This window comes from Cladophialophora yegresii (genome assembly GCF_000585515.1).
Source record: "Cladophialophora yegresii CBS 114405 chromosome Unknown aczIN-supercont1.1, whole genome shotgun sequence".
NCBI lineage: Eukaryota > Fungi > Ascomycota > Eurotiomycetes > Chaetothyriales > Herpotrichiellaceae > Cladophialophora > Cladophialophora yegresii.
Window position 1 is genome coordinate 4454690 of NW_006913045.1, and position 24122 is coordinate 4478811.

The 24122-nt window shown below is 53.8% G+C and overlaps 11 protein-coding genes across 11 annotated transcripts; 7 read left to right on the forward strand and 4 right to left on the reverse strand.

The window, feature by feature from the left end:
- Positions 1–280: 280 nt before the first annotated feature.
- A1O7_01601 (uncharacterized protein) lies at positions 281–1033 on the reverse strand (the record flags this gene model as incomplete). The annotated part of the gene is made up of 1 exon (XM_007755637.1): positions 281–1033. One exon carries the CDS (start codon positions 1031–1033, stop codon positions 281–283), a length of 753 nt encoding a protein of 250 aa, XP_007753827.1.
- A 927-nt stretch (positions 1034–1960) lies between these two features.
- Positions 1961–4751, forward strand: A1O7_01602 (uncharacterized protein; the record flags this gene model as incomplete). Its single annotated transcript, XM_007755638.1, has 4 exons — positions 1961–2028; positions 2085–2111; positions 2171–3516; positions 3580–4751. The coding sequence occupies 4 exons, from the start codon at positions 1961–1963 to the stop codon at positions 4749–4751; spliced, it is 2613 nt and encodes an 870-aa protein (XP_007753828.1).
- A 534-nt stretch (positions 4752–5285) lies between these two features.
- Positions 5286–6014, forward strand: A1O7_01603 (uncharacterized protein; the record flags this gene model as incomplete). Its single annotated transcript, XM_007755639.1, has 1 exon — positions 5286–6014. One exon carries the CDS (start codon positions 5286–5288, stop codon positions 6012–6014), a length of 729 nt encoding a protein of 242 aa, XP_007753829.1.
- A 1099-nt stretch (positions 6015–7113) lies between these two features.
- On the reverse strand, positions 7114–8299 carry A1O7_01604 (uncharacterized protein; the record flags this gene model as incomplete). The annotated part of the gene is made up of 3 exons (XM_007755640.1): positions 7114–7515; positions 7574–7778; positions 7827–8299. Coding segments are annotated over 3 exons (1080 nt in total), but the record flags the coding sequence as incomplete, so codon positions are not given.
- An 834-nt stretch (positions 8300–9133) lies between these two features.
- A1O7_01605 (uncharacterized protein) lies at positions 9134–9754 on the forward strand (the record flags this gene model as incomplete). Its single annotated transcript, XM_007755641.1, has 1 exon — positions 9134–9754. One exon carries the CDS (start codon positions 9134–9136, stop codon positions 9752–9754), a length of 621 nt encoding a protein of 206 aa, XP_007753831.1.
- A 426-nt stretch (positions 9755–10180) lies between these two features.
- A1O7_01606 (1-aminocyclopropane-1-carboxylate deaminase) lies at positions 10181–11402 on the forward strand (the record flags this gene model as incomplete). Its single annotated transcript, XM_007755642.1, has 2 exons — positions 10181–10699; positions 10830–11402. 2 exons carry the CDS (start codon positions 10181–10183, stop codon positions 11400–11402), a joined length of 1092 nt encoding a protein of 363 aa, XP_007753832.1.
- A 649-nt stretch (positions 11403–12051) lies between these two features.
- Positions 12052–14508, reverse strand: A1O7_01607 (uncharacterized protein; the record flags this gene model as incomplete). Its single annotated transcript, XM_007755643.1, has 2 exons — positions 12052–13906; positions 13961–14508. 2 exons carry the CDS (start codon positions 14506–14508, stop codon positions 12052–12054), a joined length of 2403 nt encoding a protein of 800 aa, XP_007753833.1.
- A 2262-nt stretch (positions 14509–16770) lies between these two features.
- A1O7_01608 (uncharacterized protein) lies at positions 16771–18460 on the forward strand (the record flags this gene model as incomplete). Its single annotated transcript, XM_007755644.1, has 5 exons — positions 16771–17398; positions 17513–17580; positions 17630–17924; positions 17995–18142; positions 18241–18460. The coding sequence occupies 5 exons, from the start codon at positions 16771–16773 to the stop codon at positions 18458–18460; spliced, it is 1359 nt and encodes a 452-aa protein (XP_007753834.1).
- A 398-nt stretch (positions 18461–18858) lies between these two features.
- On the reverse strand, positions 18859–19170 carry A1O7_01609 (uncharacterized protein; the record flags this gene model as incomplete). The annotated part of the gene is made up of 2 exons (XM_007755645.1): positions 18859–19040; positions 19098–19170. The coding sequence occupies 2 exons, from the start codon at positions 19168–19170 to the stop codon at positions 18859–18861; spliced, it is 255 nt and encodes an 84-aa protein (XP_007753835.1).
- Positions 19171–20795: 1625 nt separating this feature from the next.
- Positions 20796–21812, forward strand: A1O7_01610 (phosphatidylserine decarboxylase; the record flags this gene model as incomplete). The annotated part of the gene is made up of 1 exon (XM_007755646.1): positions 20796–21812. One exon carries the CDS (start codon positions 20796–20798, stop codon positions 21810–21812), a length of 1017 nt encoding a protein of 338 aa, XP_007753836.1.
- A 355-nt stretch (positions 21813–22167) lies between these two features.
- On the forward strand, positions 22168–23437 carry A1O7_01611 (uncharacterized protein; the record flags this gene model as incomplete). Its single annotated transcript, XM_007755647.1, has 2 exons — positions 22168–22409; positions 22462–23437. 2 exons carry the CDS (start codon positions 22168–22170, stop codon positions 23435–23437), a joined length of 1218 nt encoding a protein of 405 aa, XP_007753837.1.
- Positions 23438–24122: the final 685 nt, after the last annotated feature.

Here is a 24122-nt window from a genome sequence, read left to right on the forward strand (position 1 = left end):
CAGATTCCCGCGGGGTATCAAGGAATTGACTGGGCCTTTCTGATTGCAATGCATGGATCTTGTCATACCGGAGTGTCAGCTGTTGTTGTACAACGAAGGTGATATCTTATTATTACACAAGTTGTTTTCAACCCACTCACGTAGGCAGAAGGAGGTCACAACACGCTGCTTCCGAAGCCTCGAAGATCGTAACGTCCGGAGGTGGTTGCAGTAGTTCCCCGCGGATGTGCTGCGCTTATGAGACTCTTCCTCCAAGTACCGTAGAGGGACAACCCTACGCTCATACGGTCGACGGATAGTTCCCACCCCTTTTTCTGTTGAACGCACGCTGGTCTTTGAGCCAGCGGCGGTATCCAGCCACGCTTCCCACCTTCTCGCCGTAGTAATCAGGAACTGGGTTGTTCGTGCTGGCACCACTTGGGTTGACTCTGTGCTTCTTTATTCTTTCGAAAAAGCCACGCTCTTTGATATTGAACTCTTGGAGCCGAGTACGATGCGATAGTCTCCAAACCGTATTCCCAAATGCCGGACCTATCAGCCAGCCAATGATGGTCGAGCTGAATGTCGCAATCACGATTGCAATGACTGGATCGGTGGGAATCACTTTAGTGATGTTGTCTGCAAGCGCGGGAATCTCTGAGAATGAATACAGGGCGCCGGCTGTCGAGCAGAGGGAAGTAATGATAGAGGATGCGAGGGAATACCGTCGTCGTACAGCTCGCATGCGAAAGAAGGTGTTCCAGTCGAGCGCAGTAGAGGGTGAACCGGCTGCTGAGACGGAGGGATTTGTGGAAGTTGAGGCATGTCTGGTTCGGCACAGTGAAGGCGTGAAGAAGGATGAGGGAGTTGTCGACGCAGGCGGGTTTGCAGCTAGGGGGTAGAAAGTCGCAGCTCGCAATCGGTGTTGATTTTGTGGGATCAACACAGCTGACGATATCGTCCGTCTCGTCGAGAACAGCGCATTGTGTGATGAAACCAGCGTGGGACGAGACTGCGAGAGCTGCAGCCCGAGTCTCGTGGTTTTCGAGGACATGACGAGCCTGTGATCAACCGTGAGAAGCGACAAGTTTCGGCTCTTGTCTTAATCGCTCATTGTGGCATTGACAGCAAGGTCGGGTAGTTTAAATGAACTAATCGTTGATGAGTTTGTGAGAACACGCGGGTGTAGCAATACTTGATTTGGTGTTGCTGTCACCTCTGCCTCGCAGTTATTTTTCCGAGCTCTGCCGGCACGTGCAATTCGAGCTCCTTCGCGCACCTAAGCACTCAAGCATGAGACTCCCCAGATGTAATCGTGGCAGCCACTAATTACTACGCGGCACCGACTCTGCTCCTGGAGCAAAGGCTTAAGTCGGCACCACGGCCAACCAAAGGGCACAGGAGGGCACTCGCAAGAGGTGGCCCGTGCATGATGCGACGGCAGTTCTCAGTTCAGCTCGGATAAGAGCAGGCGCCTGATGCTTCGAGATGCAGATTTCAGGTGGTTCTAGCCCTAAGTCAGACCCTGTGCACCGATTCATCCCGCCGCCTAAACGAGAAGTTAGGGCCCCAAGCATGTGCCCACTGGCCTATGGGGATGCCGAAGGCCGCCTGGGAAGGTTCAGCACCTCCTCCTGGTTCGGCTACCTCGAAAGAAAACAAGCCTATCGTTTGCCCACTCTTTCTCCTCCTTCTCTCGGGCATTTATTGAGTTGGGGAGGAGATGCCACGGCTACGCATCTGCGTCCCGCCTATGCCGCATTCGACTCGCGAGGCCGTCGTTGGCAGCATCCGAGTCTCGACAGTGTGGCTGTCCCGTGTCGGCGCTGTTCGAGTCTAACCGATCCTCTCCGTCGCTTCCCCATCTTATCCATTGTCTGCTTCCGGGTGATGTTGAGATGACACCAAGGTCGATGTCGGATCGCGAATGCTGATGTCGCTGTACCACGCTCGATCTGGGTGACACCGCTGCACCGCCGCCATGCCGCGCCCAAAGAAACCCGACCAGGATGGAAAAGAGGTCAAGAAACGGTCTAGGAATGGATGCTGGTTGGTTCACGCCCACTTCGGTGCTAGACGACAATAGCTTATATCTACACTCACAGGCCTTGCAAGTCGAGGAAGGTCAAATGGTACGTGGTGAAGCCGCTCCGCACCCTGGTGTCAAGGGATGCTGACAATGTCGCCACAGCGGAGAAGAGAAGCCGGCCTGCGCCAACTGCCAGCGACAAGGCGAGACGTGCGACTACAGCATTCGCCTGAATTGGGATGGGCGGACTAAGAAGAAGGAAGAAGGAAATGCAAGACCAGGCTCGACACCCATGTCGTTCGGCACTCCTCAGTCCACCAACGGCTATACCAATGGCGCCTCAGATACCAGCCCAAGTACCAACGGACACACTCCAGCGCCCGCCCTCGCCGTCCACACTCCCAATTACTCCCTCGAGCAGCCTTCGTTCGAGTCGCCTGTGCCGAGCGTCAACGAGTTCCAGGTCAATCTGCCGGTCCCAGCACCGAGTGAATTCAATCCAGCTATACTTCCTCCTCCCCCCATACTCCGAACTCCTCAATGGGGTGAAAACAGAAACGGAGGCACTCCGCCTCCCCGTGATCACGTTTCTCTCTCAACATCTGGACGCAATCAGCTCGCCCTCCCACCCTACCCCTCCCCCTCAGACTCCGGGTTTGGGAGTCCCAATCTCAATGGGATGAACAATTTCAACGGCTACTCGATGCAGATGCCGCCACCCATGCACACATCCAATCCAATGAGTTACCATGAGTCGACAAATTCACCCTATAATCCCGCTAAGAGGATGAAGTTGAGCCCCAGGACAGATAGTTTCGGCCGCTCGGCTTCCAACTATCAACGCGCTGGGTCCTATGGTCCGAACGATATCGAGGAAATTGGTCCACGAGTTCAATTCAACCCAAATACCCCGACCTTCTTCCCCTCGTATCCGGGTAATCCATTGACTCCAGGAGCGTTGGCCACATCTCAAAATCAGGACAATGACGATCGACGGATTTCTGTCAGCTCTCTGCTCTCGGAAGACCCGGAACCTGATGATCGCAGAGGCTCGTCCACCTCCAACGGCCAATATCAAGCCCCCGAGGAACAGATCCCGCGACGTGGATCCCTCCATCAGCGGATGATCTCGTACACCGAGACGGAGACATACGGTCAAGATCGTGGAAATCCGGATCTCGACATTCCTCGAAACAACGATACTATGGCCATCTCTGGCATGTCTCCGTCCGAGCACAGTGACTTCGAATCGTGGTTGCACGACACCGATCTGGGCGTCCCGGAATTCGGATTCGGGCTAGTTAGTCGAGACACCGTCTTTGCCAAAGGTGGTTACTATGCGTCGCCTGTACAGATCAAGATTCCTCGAAAGCTCGAACCTTTGCCTCTCACTCTCTCCAAGAACCCAATGAATTTGTTGTACTTCCATCACTTCCTCAATCATACCGCGAGAATCCTTGTCCCACACGATTGTCCAGAAAACCCTTTCAAGACGATATTACCAAAGAGTACGTTGCTGGACTCCGATTTCGCCATTGAGCTCATTGCCACGTTTTACTGACGTATCATAGTGGCCGTTGACAATCCCAATCTGCTGAATCTACTCCTAGCCTACTCGGCCTGCCATCGAGCAAGACTCCTGAACCATCCAGAGCCCGCCAATCGGATAGCGCACTGGGTACGGGACGTGTTCCCTTCGCTCCGACAGACACTGGACAATGTTTCAAATTATGAGGTCTCGAATGCCAACCTGGCCACAGCCATCATGCTGTCCTCTCTCGAGATCATATCGCCGTCGAGTTTCGGCGTATCAATACCCTGGCAGAATCACCTCAGCATCGCTCGCAGCATAATCCGTGCCCGAGCAGGTCCACATTCCATCTCGCGCAAAGACCCAGTCATGTACTTTCTGACACGTTGGCTGGCGTATCTCGATGTCATGGGCTCATTGTCAGGACGTCGCAATGAAGAGCCTCTGTTCGTTGGGAACTATTGGTCGAGCTCGCACGAAGACAGCACTTCGGCGAAGGAGTTGTCCCTGACGGACGACGAGGCTGATGAAGAAGACGACTATACCATTGATTGTCTGCTTGGCTTCACCACTCGATGCGTCCAGATCCTGGCCCAGGTGGCTGTTCTGGCGCGGGAGTGTGAAGCAGCAGGCAGGATTGACAACCAGACAGGGCAGATCAACGAAGACTGGAAACCGTCGATGGACATACTGCGCCGGGCCGAGAAGTTGCGCCTGGATCTGGAGAAGGCCCAAAACCACGAACAAATATCGTGTGCCCACCACAGCCCTCAGATGACCAAAGCTTCACTATGCGGGACACACGGGACACGGCGCAACTCAGCCTATGCAGACATGTCGCGGAACGAAGTGGAAGAATCGTTGGCAACCAACGCGGCGTTTCACTGGGCAGGACTCGTCCACTTGCTACGTCGAGTCCACAACCGACCTCGCCGCGATCCGGAGGTGCAGAAAGCAGTGCACGAGATTGTCAAGATCCAGCAACAGAAGATCCGGGAAGGCGGAAGTGCCGAAGCATGTTTACTCTTTCCCATGTTCACGGCTGGAGTTGAAGCGGAGGACCAACTGGATCGGGCAGAAGTCCTCAGTCGGATCAAAGGAGCTGAAGGACTCGGGATGTGCCAGGTCAGTCGAGCCAGAAGAGTCATGGAGGAGGTGTGGAAGACTGGAGTCAGTTGGGAGTGCCTGACCACGGGGGATTTCTTTGGATAGGCGACTCGCGGCAAGGAGGCTGTCAAGCTCTGAGCCTGGGTCTCAACGGAGACGATTATGTGCTCATTCTACGCCATTTTACGGTTGTATTCTGCTGAGCGTTTTGCATAATACCCAAACAGTCCTTACAGAGAGTGCCACTCTATATAGCATTGTCCGTGATATGAATGCCACGGATGATGACTCGATACCGGACCTTCCTGCCAGGCTGGACGGAGTTTCCCGGACCATTTACGTCAGCATTCAATTCGTACCTGGTGTACCTCGTTTCGTGGTTATCTCGATTTTTTTTTCTATCCTGCTGCCCTCGATCCCATAGATACACTGAACGATTGCATATCACGGGAGTCTCGGTCCAACGACTAGGCGTCAATTAGACATTCATTGCATCCGATTACGTCAGGGTTGTCCAAGACGAACCCACCGCACAATTTTATCTACTTGTTTCCCTTCTACGTTTACGTTCCACTCGACCATCTGGGAAGAACAAATAACAAGGCCACCACACCAACAGCGGAAATTCATATAATCACAATGACGACCACATCCCGCAATCCCAATCGCAATCCCGACCACCTCCCCCTCGCACCACAGCATCCGCTGCAACGCCTGCGCGCCCCATCGCGCGACCTCAGTGCGGCGGTCCACGCCCTGGGCCTCGCGTCTTTCACGTACTCGTACCACTGGCTGCACACGCACCCCAACGACATCAACTCGGCCTACGGCTGGCACTTCCAATACCTGACCATCATCGGCCTGACGCTGGCGACGGGGACGTTTCTGCTCGCGCTGCTCGCCGACCTGACCCTCAACCCGGCCATCTTCACGGCCAAGAATAAATTGAGCATGTGCGCCGCGCCGCTCGAGCTGCTCGTCTCGACTCTCTACTGGGGACTGCGCCTCGCGGACCCGGCGCTCGTGGTTCCCCCGGAGCTCGAGCTGCCTGTGAGTGCGGACCTCAGTTTCCATGCCGCGCCCGCGGCGTTTCTCCTGATTGATTTGTTGGGCTTTAGTCCGCCGTGGGGGATCACCGTGTTGCCGAGCCTCGGTGTGTCGTGTGCCATTGCGCTGGCGTACTGGTTCTGGATCGAGCTGTGTTATAGCTACAATGGGTTTTATCCGTATCCGTTGTTTGCGTTGCTCGGGAGTGGGCAGCGCATGGGCCTGTTTGGGGCGAGTGCGCTGTTGATGGTGGGGAATACGGTCGTTCTGAAGTGGGTTTATGGGCGCGTCAATGGGGTCGAGGGACGGACGAGGAGGTGATGCGCTGCCACTGCAGAGCGAAGCGGAGCAGGACAGGACAAGGAGTAAACGGCGGTTGCGTTGTACCGATCCTTTCACTCTTGGATACTTTCATGCTTGGATACTTTCATGCCTTTTGCGTGGTTGCACAGGAGTCGCACTAGAGCGCATCGAGAAGGTCCGAGGCTTTGGACGACGTTCGCACGTATTGTGTACCTACCTACCTAGGCCGTAGGTACATGTGATAGGAGTTCTACTCGAAATGTTTCAAGCCACAAGTCGTGCCATGCATGATATGTCCATAGCAGAACAGGTTCTACCGAACAGCCTGCCCAGGTGCTTGACCCGGACGCTTCCTCCGTACACTGAAGGGACATTATTAGCGAACAGCGAATTTTCGCCGAGATAGAATGACGACTCTGGGATCGTGAGTACGGAGTATATGTCCTGCAAATCGCCCCCTTTTCTTCTTCTTCTTCTTTTGCTAAAGTCTCATCCGGGAATTGGGGAAACGGGTTCAGCGAGATAAGGAACGAACGAGATGGCCGAACTAGGTATCCCTTGAGCAATTGAGTGGTCATACAATACTACGACTCCAAATGATACGACGGTTGCCTCTGTATTTTCGTGCTCTTTGGCTTGCTGTCTGGAGAGAGGGAAAGGCCTAGCTGATATATTACCTACCGGTTTGTGCCTTTTCACTGAGTCAGGAGGGCGCGTCATTGCGTCGGAACTGACATGGGGCCTGGATGGTTGACACCGTAAGTGTCAGTGAATGGTGGGAGCTATGCGTCTTTGGTCCACCAGAGATGGTCACGAAGCGGGGATCGAGCCGAAAAAGGACGATTCGTTTAGTGGTAGGCGCAACGAAACCACTTTGGGCGTTCTGGGACGAGCATATCGCAACAAGTGTCCGGAGATCGTGGCAGTAGAGAAGTCTGAAGGACCGAAAGTCGCACCTTCTCGGTGCGAGTGCTCCGCCCCTTAGAGGAGTACTTCAAACTGTTGCCAGTCCGGTCAGTCTTGCTTGTGCAAAGGGAAAATCAGAAGGAAAAATGTTCGCAGATTGATGCTTCGTAACAGTTCATACGAACGAACGCTGTTGTGACATTCATCTAGGGGTGTCTTTCTTCCGGCGACTACCCCTGACTTCACGGAGTCGCCTCTCGTGCTGCGCGTCGCCTGTACCTCTTTCGAGGTCACTATCGGGCTCCCTTCGTTGCTGACTCCTGCTGCGGCTCCTGTTCGCAGCACCAATATGAGAACCCTGAGAGTCGACTGGGGTGATCTCGTCGCCTGCCCTTGCTTTCCCCTTGGACGATTGCCGCCGCGAGGCAGACGGTCTACTAACGGGCCTGCTGTCGCTGAGTTGGGTCATCGCGGGGTGGTCACGCTGATTGTGGTGCGAGGATGATTCTCGCTTCAGCCTCCTGTCTCGTCTACCAGAGGACGAAGCCATCGCACTAGTTCCCACTATTGCTGGATCGCTGTGATATTCCCACCCTTTCGTGTGATGCATATGCTGGCACCAAGGGTCAGTACGGTCCTACGCAGACAATGTAGATCAAAGAGTTTCTCACCTGATGCGGGCCCCAGAGTTCTGGAGTGGCCGCGCGGGCTCCAGCTCTTTTCTCGTCAGTGGTAGGAAACCCAGAGGCTGCAGCTCTCGCCGCCTCAAGCTTCCTCCGGTGTCGACGTTTCAGCCAGACCATTAGCCAGGCAAGCAAGGGAAGTCCCACGGCCAGGATGCCTAGCATCAAAATCCATCGCCAGTGTCCCTCGATCCTAAGATTCCAATCAGCGCATATCCCACCGAGGCCGCGATGTACCTACCAAGACTGCTGTGTTCGAGGAGCAGAACCTGACGCGCTTCCGGTTCCAGTGTTTGTAGCGGTTGGGGCGGGAGTGTTAGTGCTTGTGATGGTCACAACAGTGACTGAAGCGGTAGCCAGAGGGTCGATCCCTTGCCCAACCACTTGACAGAACCCCGTGAACCATGTTTGCAGTAGATCTCTGTCGGTTTCAATTGTACATCCGGCGGCGCAGACAGAATCGGGGGTGCTGTAAAGTGCCTGTAACAGACTGCTCTGACAGAAGCAGTTCTCGTATGTGAGCTGGTTTGTGGTTGGAACGTTCGGAGGAACACAGGATGACTGCGCCTGGAGTAGCACAGCGCATCCAACTGCGCAACCAGGGAATTGTGGGGAGGATGCCGTCGGTACAATGCTTTGGCCCGAGACAATATGTGGGAGGGTAAAAAGAATGGAGGATAGTGCGAGGATCGAGGAGCGCGTTCTCTTCATCATGGAATGTCTCTTATCGAGCTGGAGGATATTGGTGGGTGCGCGATCCGTGGCGTTTCCGGTAAAGAGCGTGTGCTGAGATATGGCCGTAGCAGTGTCAGGTCGAGCAAACAGCGTACATGATGGGTCGTCGCATCAAATCGCGACCTAAACGAGCGAAGGCGCTGAGACCAAACCACCAACAGCAGCAAGACTAAAAAGTCAGGAAGGGGTGAATGAACCGGGAAAGAAACCTGAAGACATGCTGGACCGGCCGCGGGGGGGTGGGATCGACCTCCAGAATGGCAAACGACCCTGCGGCAAAAGAGGTTAAGCTCGAGGCACATTCTGCAGCTTGCATGATTGTGGATAACAGCATCTGTGGCTACGGGCGTGTTTGCAATTGGCTGTGGCACCTGGAGCTGCACATCCTAGCACCTGGCAGAAGCACTGATACGATAGGCCTAGCGGAAATGAACTCGGCCGCTTCTTGCTCAGTTCTCCCGTCGTTGGCTTCTGGTCGAGAGGCTTCCTGAGGACAAGGAGGCGCCTCTGACATGATTACGCGTAACGGCGGTGGTTTGGCAATCACACGTGTACTGTACGTGCAGTAGGTACCTATGCGCGAGTTACATGCTGATGGCACAGGACATATAGGTTTAGGCGCTAGACAGGAGCTGCCCACCCAATGTAGGGAAGCCCAGCTAGCGCCTAACCACAGTATCGGCTCGGCAGCTGTCACCGAGGCCTCCGCTACTAAAGGAAATAATTCGCTTCTCTCTTCGTCAGGTTTCAAAATCCCTTTGCGTACGAAAAGGTGCTGGGTACGCCAGCGCACTGTCCCTTCTCGTTGACATCATGGTGGTTCGTCCCACAGCCTCGGCTCTTCTGACCAGGCTGTTCGAAGACCTCCCCGGAACCTGGCTGCTCAATCGCCAACTACGAAGCGCGGACCCTTCAGAGCCATCGGGGCGATGTGCTGGTAAAGCGCACTTCACGACGAGGCCGTCGCCTTCGCCTGTAGTTGGACCGGACGGAAAGCTGCACACTGCCGACGCAGAGCTCTTATACCATGAACAAGGGGAGTTTGAGATGAAGATGGCCACCGGTAACAATCTGACCAGCGTTCCTACCTTCACCTTTTCAAGGAAATACATCTGGCGATTACAAAAAGCCGAAAATGGGCATACCATAAGTATCTGGTTCGCCAAACCTGGAACTGAGACCATCGACTACCTGTTCCACAAAATCGATATTCCCTTTGAGGACGATCAGAATTCAGAAGCCGATGGTAGACTTGTCCTCCACGGAACTGGTGGCCACCTCTGCGTGGAGGACTTTTACAGCAGCTCCTACACCTTCACCTTGTCTCGACCAAGCGAGGACTCCACCTTCAAGCTCGCTTCCTGGACCACGGTACATGAAGTTCTCGGCCCCAAGAAAGATCAACACATTGAGACAACGTTTGTCAGGTCTTGACCGAACACTATGAAGCGAGACGCCTCAATAGCGAAACTCTGGGTCAGACGTGTCAGGTTCGATCCCGCTCTCCTCACAGGGTTGAGCTCTCAGGAGAACCCTTCCTGTTCCCAAACGGTCGCCGACGACGAGGCACACTTTAACTAGGTTCGGCGAGCCTTGTTGGTCACACCCTCAGTCAAAAGACATCTGAAGCCTCAAGCCCACTGCGCATCTCTCACAGCACTAATCAAAAAGCCGACATCGGGCTCTACTTTCGTTTCCATCGGGTCCACAATCTTTCCGACGGCGAACTGATGTTCTCATTGGCTGAGACCACTTCAAGGCATGATTTCCACCACTACAAATATATCTGTGCTCTTCAACTGGGCACAATTTCCCGTATGCAGAATAGACGGGGCCAGCAGCACTCAACTTACACTTGAGATGGCAGCATTAAATAGTGATCCTCGTAAGGCTGACGACCTTGGGCTCCCAGAGCCATTCGCCTCCATCCCACGCTATCCACTCACCCTCGGTCCGTCACCCATCCATGCCCTTCCCAATATCTCCGCTGCCTTGGGTGGTAAGGTGTGCATATATGCCAAGCGTGAAGACTTCAACTCTGCCCTCGCCTTCGGGGGCAACAAGACCCGGAAACTTGAGTACCTCATCCCAGACGCCCTGGCACAGAACTGCGACACTTTAGTCTCCATTGGCGGATACCAGTCCAATCACACCCGTCAAGTCGCTGCCGTGGCTGCGAAACTGGGCCTCAAGTGTAAACTGGTGCAAGAGAAGTGGGTCGACCACGACGACGTGGGCTACGACAAGGTCGGAAACATCCAATTATCGAGGTTGATGAGCGCGGATGTGAGGCTCGATAAGTCTGGATTCGGGATCCAGCACAAGCAGACCCTCAAGAATTTGGAAGAGGAGGTCCTCGCCCATGGAGGGAAGCCGTATGTAAGTTCACCCGCCATTTTTACATCTGTTTCTTGCTCTGGCCCCAAAATGCAGTATTTACTCCCCGTGTCATAAGAACAGCGCGGTGCTGAACCCCGAATCTCAGCTAACGGCCTACCTGCCTACATAGTACATCCCCGCCGGTGCCTCAGACCACCCGCTAGGCGGCCTAGGCTTCGCTCGCTGGGCCTTCGAAGTCCATGCCCAAGAACAGCAACTCAACATCTTCTTCGACACCATCATCGTCTGTGCCGTCACGGGCAGCACCTTCGCCGGCATGATCGCCGGCTTCAAGCTGCTCGACCGCATGTACCCAAAATCAGCACCGGCGGGCAAAAAGCGCAATCTGATCGGCATAGACGCCAGCGCCAAGCCGAAAGAGACCTTCGACCAAGTCCTCCGCATTGCCCGCCAGACGGCTGCCAAGATCGGGCTGAGGCAGTCCGACATCTCTGAAACCGATGTCGTGCTGGACGCGAGATATCATGCCGGCACGTACGGGCTGGCGGACGAGGCGACGTTGGCGGCCATCCGATTCGGCGCAAGGATCGAGGCCTTCATCACGGACCCGGTGTATGAGGGCAAGAGTCTCGCTGGACTCATTGATATGGTCGGGAAGGGCGAGATCAGGGAGGGGAGTAACGTGTTGTACGCGCACCTGGGCGGACAGTTGGCTTTGAGTGCATACTCGGAGATCCAGTGATTTGGCTTGGCTTGACAGAACGGTGGCCGTCAGGCTCCGCAGTCCCGGTTGAAAGGACGTATGTAGCGGAGTCAAGTGAAGGGTAAGGTATCTGCATGCCAGAGTACGAGTGTGTGACTCGATCTATCGCAGTCCAGCCACGAGTAGGCATACAGGGATCAATCATGAACGTCCTCGTTCCTCACGCGCACTATTCAATGTAAGACCGGTGTGCATCCATGATGTTAGATATATGCTTGTGATACTAGTATTGGTAGTCGTAGATGTAGTCGCGGCTGAGGGCGATCCTGGCAAGCTTGGTTCGATGACTCTGACCTCACGCGTCTGGTTCGAGGTATGGTAGAGGTGGTTGTGAACGACTGCAAGTACACATAAGTACACCGCGAGTGTCATCTACATGCGGCGCAGGACCAAAAGTACGGAGTACCGACCGGCTGTACGATGACTGAGCACGGGATAAATACTACCCACGGTCATGATTCCTTGAGAGCTCACGGTCCCATGAAAGCTCGCATATACATAGCATCTAGGCGCGCAGGGCGCGCTACGCAAGCCATACCGTTCGTCCGATGCAACCCGACGCGACTGGGCTGCGTAGCTGATGAATGAATCAACCCCTACTTGTACCAAGCAGGTACACGAGTTCCTATCACCAACTGAACGTCTCCTCGATCAGATCAACCAGGACACCCTGCCGCGCGGTACGGGCCACCTGGAACCTCACCTCGTCTGCTAGGCCGCCTGGTCCGCACACAAGCACGGCGATACGAGAGTCACTGACAGTGGACTCCACGGCAATGACCTGCGCGACGTCCATCCTGTGGCCTGATACTGTGGTGACGAGGTCCTCGGCGTGTGTCTCCGCAGTGGCTTCGCTGATCTTGTTGGGAAGGATATCGACGGCAGGTGCGCGGGTTGCAGATGTCGTGTCCGGCACCTCCTCTCCTGCGCGAGTACGGGTAATCCAGAATCTATACCGCATGGACTCATCGTCGAGACCGCCCTCGGAAAGATCGGGCAGCAGGTCGCGTCTTACGTACTGGAAGAGCTCGGGCTCGCGGACCGTCCATGCCAAAGTAAACTGCTTGCACCGTGGGAAGAGTGTCTTGGCGGCGTCTTTCGGCGACGAGGGGTTTAACCTCGCTCGCTCGTGAGCAAATTGTCTGGCGAAGCTGGCCGCATAGGTGATTCCAATGCCCCCTGCGATGCAGATTATTCTGTCTGCATGCTGTAGGATGGCCCTGGTTGGAAGTTCAAGACCGCCGTACGGTCCTTCCACCATGGTTGCGATGGTGGACGTGGGTGACTGCGCTTTCAGCAGTGCGCGGCGCAGCTCGCCGGTCGCACCTTTGTGAGCTCTGAACAGGCAGCGGATATAGAATCGGGGTTCTTCGGAAAGGTGGCAGTGCCGGTCACGCTCTGTGGTCGAGAGGTTTAGGGAGCCTTCCTTGTTAGGAGTTTGATCCCCTGAACTCGAGTCTGGTGCCGGATGAGCCTGCGATGAAGGAGAAATCATCCCCCATTCCAGAATAGTGAACGGGTGATTCTCCCAAACCCTCTTCAGCAACGGGAAGTATACGAATGTGTGCTGACCTGGGCGGGCTTCCCAGCGCCTGGCTGGGAACATCGTCAACATAACTACATTGGTACCCGGGAGGAGCTCGGCGTGCGCTGATGTCCCAGTCGGAAGGTTGTAGTAGGCTACTTTGAGAAGCCGCACAAGACGGTCCCAGGCCCAGAAGGCGAAAGCAAGGTACAGCCACACCTCGTAGCCCCAATTCTTGTTGAATCTGAGATCAACATGGTACCAGGATCCCACTAGCGATAGGATAGCCAGAATGATGTGCAGGCCCAAGAATAGCTCATAGGCATACATGCGTAGGGGCAGAGCCGAAAGACCAGCCATCAAGCCCATGGCCGTGGTCGCGATGATGCCCCACCAAAAATACGGCTTCGTGGCCTCTGCGTAGTACGCATTGCCTCCGTCCTTGTAGTAGCAATAGTCCGCAGTGTAAACGATCGAATGGACAACGGCCTGTAAGATCGCAACTCGAGCTGCCCACCTGTGGAAAGCGAGGAATGTCGTCTGCGACCAACCGCTGAGGTACATCAGAGGGTTGTTGCGGGTCGAGAAAAGGATGGCGAGGGCCATGTTGGCGAAACTCAACACTCCTGTCCTGTTGGCGATGTAGGCTGCCATCTCTTGGTTTCTGTTGGAGAACCAACTATTTGGCTGGACACTTCTGTAAGGCACGGCGCAGAAAACGATATTCAGGATAACATAGAGCGTGAACAGGACCGCCATACTGCGATTGGGAAGGTAGCCGAGTCTGAATGGTAGGGGCTGGGAATGTCGTTTTCGCAGCAGTGCGGGCAGGAGAAAGCTCCCCTGCAACCAGACAACGAGCCCGTCCTGCCGCAGGTTCCATGGGAGCAGAGCGGTCAGCCACAGCCACGAGCCCGCCAGCAGTGGTATGCCGACACTCAGAACCATGACGACAATGCTGTATTCCCACGAGTTAGCATAGTCCACACCTAGGTGATCACAGCTCACTTACGAGAATCGGACATGGTACACTTCTGAATGCTCAAATTCGTCAATGGTCCCCCTATCAGCCTTCCAGTAGGCTTCGTTGACCTGCATTGTCGTGTTTAGCCACATAGCATGCTCGGCAAGCTCTTCCGTTGGGGGAGCAGTCGGCAAGGAGTCTTCCAGCGAAGGAACTGCTAGTCCATTTGCAGCCATCTCTCGGAAGCATGCATTCTGCTTCTCACGGGGAAGACCCTCGATGTCACAGTGTGACTGGATGCAGTAGGCGAAGGACTGCAGATATGGCTCGTTGGTGGCGTAGCATTCATCGCTGGTCGAGCCCGCCATGTCCATGCCCATACGTTTAACGAGCTTCATAGACATGCCATCATGAGCGCCAGAGGACTCCGAAAAGGTTGTGCAGTTGAGGTACACCATTGACAACGAGTCGTGGCAGGCATAGCAGCAGAATGGGTGGAACATGTTGATGCCGTAACCGATCGTGCCATACTTGGTCGCGTTGGCGACTCGTGTCAAGAGCAAGCAGAATGTCCATACTGCAATCAGATAGGCCATATTTGATGTTTAGATGGGCTGGGATCAGACGCAGAGAACAAAATCACCTGGAGCACATCTCTATGCTCGAAGCGTTGAAAGACTTATAGATTCCGTCGCTCGCCCAAACCACTGGGAATCCCGAGCATGGCATGCATGATCCGCAAAAGCTAGAGCTGGGATCTCGAAGCTGTGGTACTGTAGTCTCGATGGTGAAAGCAGGATCCCCGATATTCGATTTGCTGATTGAGCGCCACATGGTTTGAGCCAAGCTTCGTCTTGAAAACAAGTCCATTTGAAAGCGTTGAGCAGGTTTCTAGGGTATGCAACCGGAGCGGAGACTTGGCACTATTGAGCAAGTTTCTGATCGCTGTTCACGCCACCGAACGATGAATGGAGTGGAAATGTGCGACCTGCATTTGGAGTATGGCCGCTGGTCTCGATTAATCCATTCGCCATGTGTGTGTTGGGACAAGCGGGTAGAAACATGCTCATAACCTAGATCGAGACACCTAATGAGCCTAGTATCTTGCGAATACACAGAGCACGGCGCCAAGAGTCCTATAGAACAACGAAGTGAGTCAGGGTGGACGGGTAGTCTTGACATGATCGGTTGTTATTGCGCGCAGATGGTATTTGGCCTGATTATGAGAAAAAGACACGGGTGGTAGGGACGGGAAAACTCACCATGGTGGTAACTCCTTAGCATAAGCAACAAGCAACTCTTGCGCTGAGATTTGCTGTTCAGCTGCCCGGTATTGGAGGTTCCAGAGCAGACGGTTCAAATGTAGGCTAATGCTACACAAGCTTACAAAACAGTGACTAGCCATGTCGTGAAGGAAGGAATTGAGCGAACGGTTCCATTCAGGTTGCTGCTAAGAGAGCCACATAACAACAATGCATCAAGCTTGACTGACGTTGCAGACACCACACTCTCTGAGCAGCATCGCAAGAAGCACGTCAGCGCTTTGGCTGGAGTTCTGGAATCAAGATACTACTTTCTTCTGACCGAGGTGGTGAGCCGCTCAAGTACTATCCGCCTTGCAGGGTACGCCTATTAGAGCCATGAAATCAACAAACGAGACCAAAATGATGTCTCATTTGTGATCCGTCACGGTAGGTCCATGTGGGTATGTATGAGTTATAGGCAAATAAAAGGTTCGTACTCCGTATGCTTGAGAAAGAGATACTGGGAGAGTTCGAGTGCTCTTCGAGCTCCCGGCTCCAAAAAAGGGGCTTAGCGCCTTGGCAAGCACCTATGTCAGTGCCTTTTCACATAGCACGTGATACAGCTTCCTCGTCGGAATCTCGACGCCCGCCCCCAACCTGCCCCACGTGACTTCGCGCCGCTTTTGCTCAGGCTGGCTCGCGTCCAGCTCAATGTCAGCTCAGAGCCAGCTAGGCCAGCTCACCCTGCTGACCACACCGTGGCAGTGGCCCAAAATTGTCCCTCCTCCACACTGTCAAGTTTTAACGCCGGCCCAAAACGAGGCTCAAGGCAGTTTCCCTGGAAATGCACCGCGGCACATTACCTGCTCGACCCTGCGAGAACGATTCGGTCTTCATGAGCGTGATGAGCCTCGCACGACGTGCCTTGTGCGGTGGAAGTTGTCAATGTTGAAGTTTCAGCCTTGTAGATGTCAACTTTTGCCTGGTCAACGTCTGTCCGCGCTCACAACCTATGGAGCGCTTTCAACCTGACGACATTGTTTCAAGTGACAACACGGGAGTTGATCTAAGCGCTTAATGGCTGATTCAAGTGGTATTTGACCCAGATTGGAACTACTGTTAAGGCCCTCGACCACTCCTCCCAACGCAAAATCGTGAACTCTGCTTACCATTGCTAAACCCATTACAATTCTGGTGGAACACCCTGTGCTATCTTGTCACCTTCACCCGACGAACATGGTCTCTCCATCACTTAATCAAGACATCATTCCTCATATCATCGATTGTATCACTTAACTTATAACAGACCCTGCACTGTCCAATAGGATTCGCTGGAGATCATTCGTGCTTGAGCTTCAGCAAGCTTGTGCAGAGCTTAACCACGCACCCTGGTGGGGATCAGCAGCTGTGTACTACCTGCCGCAGACGGACATCGCCCGTTACAATGAACTTCTACCACGACGGTGTGATGGCATTGCGCATGACGGGGGCTGGCAATGTACTTGAGGCGCGCCATGGAACGTGGGAGCGCTACATCTACTGTGGTTCTTACGGAAACTGTGAGGGTGTTCTGTAGAGGTGAGTTGACAGTTGGTCGGACGAGATACCCCAAGTATGCAGTCATTCCAGGCCCTACTGTTAGCCTTGACGGTCAGTCTTGGCTTTGCTGCCGCGCAAGTCGGTTCTCTAGGTAGGAATGGAAGACCGACGAATTACACGGTGTACACTTTCGATCAACCTATCGATCATTTTCAAACCAGCCCTCGGTACGCGCCACACACCAACGCCACTTTTAAGCAGAGATACTGGTTCGACGATACATACTACAAGCCAGGCGGCCCCATCTTTCTGTACATTGGCGGCGAGGTCAGTGGGACGTCGCGCTTTTCGAACCTCGAGACTGGCATTATTCAGATCCTTATGAATGCGACTGGTGGCTGGGAGTCATACTTGAGGACAGATATTATGGAGACTCGTACCCTTTCGAGAATTCCACAACCGACAACCTGCGGTTTCTCACGACCGAGCAGACAAGAGCAGACAATAGCAGACAACGCCTACTTCGCGCAACACGCCACATTCCCCAATGTTACAGGCGGGGATAACCTGACTGCCGCCTATCGCCCCTGGATATTGTATGGAGGCAGTCTTGCCGGGGCACAGACGGCCTTCTCCCTTGTAGAGTATGAAGGATTGCTCTGGGGAGGCATTGCCGCCTCTGGGGTCATCCATGCAGTCCTTGGTTATCCCGAGTGGTATAATCCAATCCAACAGAACGGACCTCCAGACTGCATCAGCCGGATCAACAACACCATTGATAAGATGGACTAACTTATCAACACAAACAACACTGCAGCCATTCAGCAACTGAAGGAGATTTTCGAGCTCGGCACATTGACTGACCTAAGGGACTTTGCAATGACTGTAAGTGAACTCCATCTCTGCAAATGCCGGATCGTTAATATGAGATCAGATTGCCTTCCCGCTGGGTGCACCAATGAACTACCCCACAAACACCTGGCAGGAGCTCAATTGGAGCCCTCCGTCCGACAACCCGGATTTCTTCTGGTTCTGTAACAATATCACGGATATGAACGCGTCAGCGAACGTCACGGCCATGGACACTCAGCTAACCAATTACACGAACGGTTCGGCGTGGACCGGCCTAGGCGCATACGCCAACTATGTCAAGGAAGTCATAGTCTCGGCCTGTGAAAGTGAAGATTTGATCAATACGAGTACCCAAGGTTGCTTCTCGACTCATAACCGTTAGTTGCCACTACGTGCCCGCGTGGCTACATCTCCGAGTTAAGTCATTGACAGCTAATATCCTACCAGAGACCTTCTACGCCATAACCGATAATTCCGGCAGCAGATCCTACCTCTACAGCACGTGTACCGAACAAGGCGCGTACCAAATGCCCCAAGCCCGCGGCACACCGTCGCTTCTCTCTCGCGTCATCGGTCTCGACTACACCCAGCAGTGGTGCACCTGGCATTCCCTCCCGGCCCGCTCTCACCTCAGGCTGTCCCATCTCCGGACGGGCCAAATTTGACTTGGTACCGCAAATACGGGGACTTCAGTTTGACTGCCCCACGGCTTGCTTTGATCGATGGAGGGAGCGATGTGTGGCGGGACTTGTGTTACCACGGCCGTAACGCCAGCACACGGTATGGCGAGAATCAGCTGCTGATCACGGGTGGGGGCCATCATTGGGACAGCACGGGGATTCTCAATCTCAGTGGGGAGCCGGATTTCATCAGAGAGGCGCATCAGTGGGAGTTTCGACGAGTAAAGACTTAGTTGAAAGAGTGGGATGCTACGAAAGGGAAGAGCGCAGGGAAGCGGGACGAGCTATGAAATGTTGGCAGAGGACGCCGGCCGCCGCATGCAACATGTAGCAGCCGACAGATAGACGGATGCAGTACGGTCTAGAAATTCGAAGCGTAAATCCATCGTGACTGCTAGACTCATCTGACTTTGAGGGCAATAGCTGTATTGCTGTAGGCTATCTAGCCAGCTGACTTCCGTTTTTCAATCCGTGCATCCACATCAAGCTTCGTCTGCCGTGAGAACAGGCATTGCTGTCTTTGCAAAGCTGCTTGAAGACATTTGAGTCCGCCAATGATGTTCCATGGGATGACGTCGACTACCTAGGACGTCGACCCTCCTGTGACCTCGTCAGCAGCAGCTCAAACAGCTCACGTCCCAATTGCACGCAGCACTCGCTTACCTTTCTTGCCGGCCTCGGACGGGTCAACCTTGCCGTGAGCAAACTCGCCCTTCTGGCTGCCACCAGAGTTGCCGCTGCTGCCGCCGCTTGAGCCGGTGTTGCTACTGTCACTGCCGCCCGAGGTGCCGCCTCCAGACGCGAGACCACCCTCTATGATCGTGAGTTAGAACCTTACCGTACAGATGCACTGCAGTAGACGTGACGTACTCTTGCCAGCCTCATGGGGGTCGACCTTCCCGTGGGCAAATTCGCCAGGGGCGCTACCTCCAGATGAAGACATTATGGGCGGATTTGATGGGAGTTGTTTGGTTGATTGTCTGTTTGTGTGTAGGATTTGTTCGAATTGATGGTAGATGAAGATGAGGTCAAGGTCAGACAGGGTAGAGAGACAACTTGAAGCATAAGTACAAATACCCTTCAGCTTTAACTACGCCTCGTGACTTGGGGTGACGACAAGGGTCTCGGGTACTTGATGTCAAAGTCGTCACTTTACGTCACGAATCATCAAGATGAGGAGCATCCAAGGGGTGGGTGAGGAGAGGGTGAGGAGGTTGTCAAAGGTGAAGTGAGGTAATTCTGGATGCCAGAACTTTCGAAGTCGTGGTCATCGGAATCAATGCTTTCCTACGACTTGGGTGTATGGAATCTCACTGGCGCAGAGACGTGCTGGGCATGCGGAAGGGGTGGAAAGCCGGCGAAGTTCATTTTAAGGCCACCACTGAAGCTGTCACTAGGGTAGATGGTGTACTACGAGCTTACTGAAGGAGCATTTGGTTGAAATCGGTGGAGACTCTCCACAAAGTCAGAGCGAGGCCTAATGGCCCAGGCCGTACTCCGTATATTGCAAGGGTTACCAGGCTGGTGGTCCTCTGCAACCTCGACCGCACAAGACTCACCATTCCTTGCTCTCTTCGTCCATCATCAGGTAGGCTTTGGCAGTCTGACGGTATTGGCCAACACGAGGGGAATGTCCTGCACCGTCTCAACAAGGTTCTCGAAAGCACTTGTTCTAGGGAGAGGGCAGAAAAGCTGGAAGGCAATAGATGTTATCCTCCCTCGTCGTCGTCAAACGAAGAGGCTGATATTTCTCCTCCGTACCGCTCCCGCGAAATTACCTCCGCATCAACTCTATCAAAGCAATCAGTCTCATACCTCGCCAACATCGCGATCAAGGATGATGCATCCGCTCCGGGGAGCTACTACCCACCTCGCGCAAGAGAAGCAGCATGGTTGGACCCAGCGGATATGCCGCTGACTTGACGTTCTTCAGGCAGGCCAGCTCATACCGGTGGGATGGTGATCGCTTTGATCAGGTATTTCTTCCATGCTGCAGAACCTCACTGCTGCCGAACCACGCGAGGTCGAAGTGCAACCACCTGGTCATTCTTCGAGTGATCTCCATTGAACTTGGAGAATCTCGGTTATTATGGTTGTCGCCGTCCCCATCACCGCTTTTCGGGCTCTCTTTGCCAGCGAAAACCACTTTCCAACAGGTCTTAAAATTTGACCAGCTATTGATCTTGCATAATTACCCAGCCCACTCTCACCGGCATCATCTCGATCCAATATGGCTATGAGCATGACGAGAACCTCACGTGTGGCGCGCTGCGGGTCCAGCCAGATGAACGAAGACCGCACCACGAGAAGGATCTCAGATCACTTCGACCTGCCGTGGCATTCTGGTAAGTCCAGGGCGACAAAGTTCACACCGGCACAAGCCGGTCTGCCAGAATTGATGTCACAGGTATGACGTCAACCGGTTCAGGAGAATCAAGAACGAAGAGAATCGAACTCCGGAGATGACTTCCGAGCACGCGCGATCAAGGATATCTCTTCTCACCGTCCAGGCAGGACAATCCCAAGCTCGGTGCAAGATCACAATCTCTTAGACAATACCTCAGCAAAATGGGCGCGGTCCTAAGTTACACACACTCCCTCGTCGACAATGCCCTCAGCACCGTGAAACTGGTCCAAAACCGCGAGGTCGGTTGGAAAACACTGAACCGCAAGACGGGCTGCTATGTGCGAGAACGTCAACCCATATACAAGAAAGTTAAACTATGGCTTCTTTTCAGTAGGCCCATGGAGTGGATTGATCAGACGTGGTTGCTGAGGCATTGGATTCATGACAAGACTATCAGATCTGGCAAGAAGGAAGGCACCATCGCCTCCGCTAGCCAAATCCAATCCTTCGTCGACTTCTACCACATCAACATGGACGACTTCACCCCCTCTGACATCCATGCCTACCACACATTCGAAGACTTTTTCGTGAGGCAACACAAACCTGGAGCACGTCCAATTTTCGAAAAGGATGATCCGTCCCGTGCGGTCGTCGTTGCAGACTGCCGACTGGTCGTCTATCCCACGGTCGCGGAATCTAAACGCCTATGGATAAAGGGTCGGAACTTCACCATCGGCAACTTGATCGAAGACGACGCCACTGCAAGAACATGGCATAATGGTGCGATCGCATCTTTCAGGCTAAGTCCGCAAGATTACCATCGCTACCACTCCCCGGTGGAAGGCGTCGTGGAATGGTACAAGCAAATCGACGGCGAATATTATCAAGTCGACCCACTCTGCTTACAATCCGACATCGACATCTTGACTATGAATGCTCGCTGCGCGATCTGCATCAATAGTCCTTTGTTCGGACGCGTGCTCTTCGTCGCTATCGGCGCCACAAATGTGGGAACCGTAGAAATAAACCAAAAGTGCCAGACGAAGGGCTCACATCTGGAAAAGGGCGAAGAAGTAGGTTTATTCCAGTTTGGAGGGAGTAGCATTATCGTCGCTTTTGAGGAGGGAAAGATTCGGTTTGATGAGGATCTCCTGAGCGTGAGTAGGCATTTAGTTATGATGGATGTGGAGGTGGGGATGAGTTTGGGACAGGCAACAAGGCGGGAAGAGGCTGGGTAACGGATTACAACGGTATAAATACGCGGAAGAGTCAGAGATCATTGCCATCCGGCATCGACTACCAAAAGTAAATGGTGTCACATATCCAAATATGTACTCCGTACTGTGTAAGTTGGAATGTCAGGGCTTCGCCTCAGCGCTTCCCCACAACCAACTTCGCTCTCGGCGCAGGGCGGCGCCACCTAGTCCCGATATGGGGTGGGATGAACTCAGCCTTCTGCCTGTTCCCGTACGCGTACACTTCAGTAACACGGAGTAAGCAGCCTCGCAATCGTACACGGCTGTCTCAGTATTCCGTCTGGGCGATGCTATCAGGCTCCATACTGCAAGGCCGGCGAGGCAGTCGTCGCCAATCATGACCCTTCCGAAACCGAATGCCTCGTTCAAGATTCCCAGTGTCCACGACGACACAGAGCTGGACTGTCGACTATACTATCCACGAAAGACCGAGAAGAACTTCAAGGCTTTTGGGCGAAGCTTTGCGATAGTCGCACATCCCTACGCTCCCCTAGGCGGCTCTCATGACGACCCAGTGGTGGCGCTTGTTGGTAGCCTCCTTCTTCAGCAGGGCTTTGTTTTGACCACTTTCAATTTCAGGTAGACACTTATCTATTCTGCACAAACATCACCAAGTACTGACGCGTTGCAGAGGGGCTGCTGGATCAGCAGGACGAACTTCTTGGTCAGGCAAGCCCGAGCTTAGTGATTACGTTTCGGTCTATGGTTTTCTACTGAACTACATCAACGCCATCTTCCATTCGGGTGGTGAAGAAGAGCGATGTCGACACGACCCGCCACTTTTAGTCCTGGGAGGCTATTCATACGGCTCGATGATTGCATCCCATCTGCCGCCGATACAGGTGGTGGTCGGGTTGTTCAACGCCGGGACACCAGACTCGGCAGGGATCGAAATAAAGCGGCGAGCGGAGGAGCTGTCTCGTGATGCTCGAGCTTACTTCGATATGTATGCAGCATCAACGGTAGCAGGGTCTTCAGAGAAAGAGCTCTTCAGAGGACAGATCAGAAAGACGACAACCGGTGTCATCATGGGTGGTTACGAGTTGGGGCGCGTCAGCCGGCAAAATTCCAGAAAGAGTATTGACACGGAAAGGATTAGACAAAGTTTGGACAGAGTTCGTCGCAAGATCGGATCCCAACCGGACAATGCGTCAACGCCATCATCGTCAGGACCAGTAACGGAACCGCCGACTCCGGCACCAGCGGAACCTGCCCCGAATGTGTTGCCAGATGTCGCCTACCTCATCGTGTCTCCAATACTTTCTGTGGCTGCCGGCTTCACCACAATGTTCTCCAAGCTTCGATTTGCCGCCAAGGGCGGCCAGGGAGCTTCTGCCTCAGAGCGGGAGTTTCATGAGCTAACGATTCATCCGACTTGCTGCTTGTACGGGAACAAAGATGGTTTCACGTCTGCTCGCAAGTTACAAAGGTGGACGGAGGAGCTGAAAGCACGACCGGCTTCTCGGTTTATGGCCGTTGAGGCAGTCGCCGGACACTTCTGGCAGGAAGCGGACGGCATTGTTCGATTCAAGCAAGGACTGTGCGAATTCCTCGAGACACTGACAAGTCGACATGCTGCGTCTACCGAGAGTGACGGACGCCTGTAATATCAAGAAATCAACCGCTACTCGTAGGCTGACCCAAGAAGCCTGCCCTTATCACCTAGACGCCGAGTTCGGGAAGCCATGCTTTCGAGAGAGTAGAATGCTGCCAAGCACAGTAGGCTTTCCGAGTAGGTTGGCTTCTGTGCTTCAGAACGACATGAATCTAGCGGTGAAGTTGCTATTTGGCTTTGTTAAGTGCAGGGTGATACCCTTTCTCGAAACGAAGCCGCTGATACGTTGGGCAAACTATACAGGCGTGTGCAGATTTGACTGAAGTGCACATGCTCAACTTGTCGTCTCGAAATTCAAACCAAGTCAAGAATCCCGGCGGAAACCCAGCCTGTAGCAACAGCCGGCGTCAAACAGCGTCTCGGCAGGCAACTTTGCAGATGATGTGATACAAAGGCATGGGTTGTGGAGAATGCGAGGCGCGTATGAGCCGAAAGACAGGCTTGTCAGGGACCCCGAGAACTCGAGATACGAGATGCTTTTTGCATTTTGCATTTTGCATTTGCATGTGATTGCGATCAGCGGCGAAAGCAAACCTTCTCGCTGTGCCTTGATTGGGGGCTCACCGGGCCCTTTATCCGTTCACCCATTCGACGACCCTGACAAAGAACATATCACGCGCGCATTTGAAAACAGCATGACACCTCCATTTCTTCCAGGAATACCAATCGCCTGACAA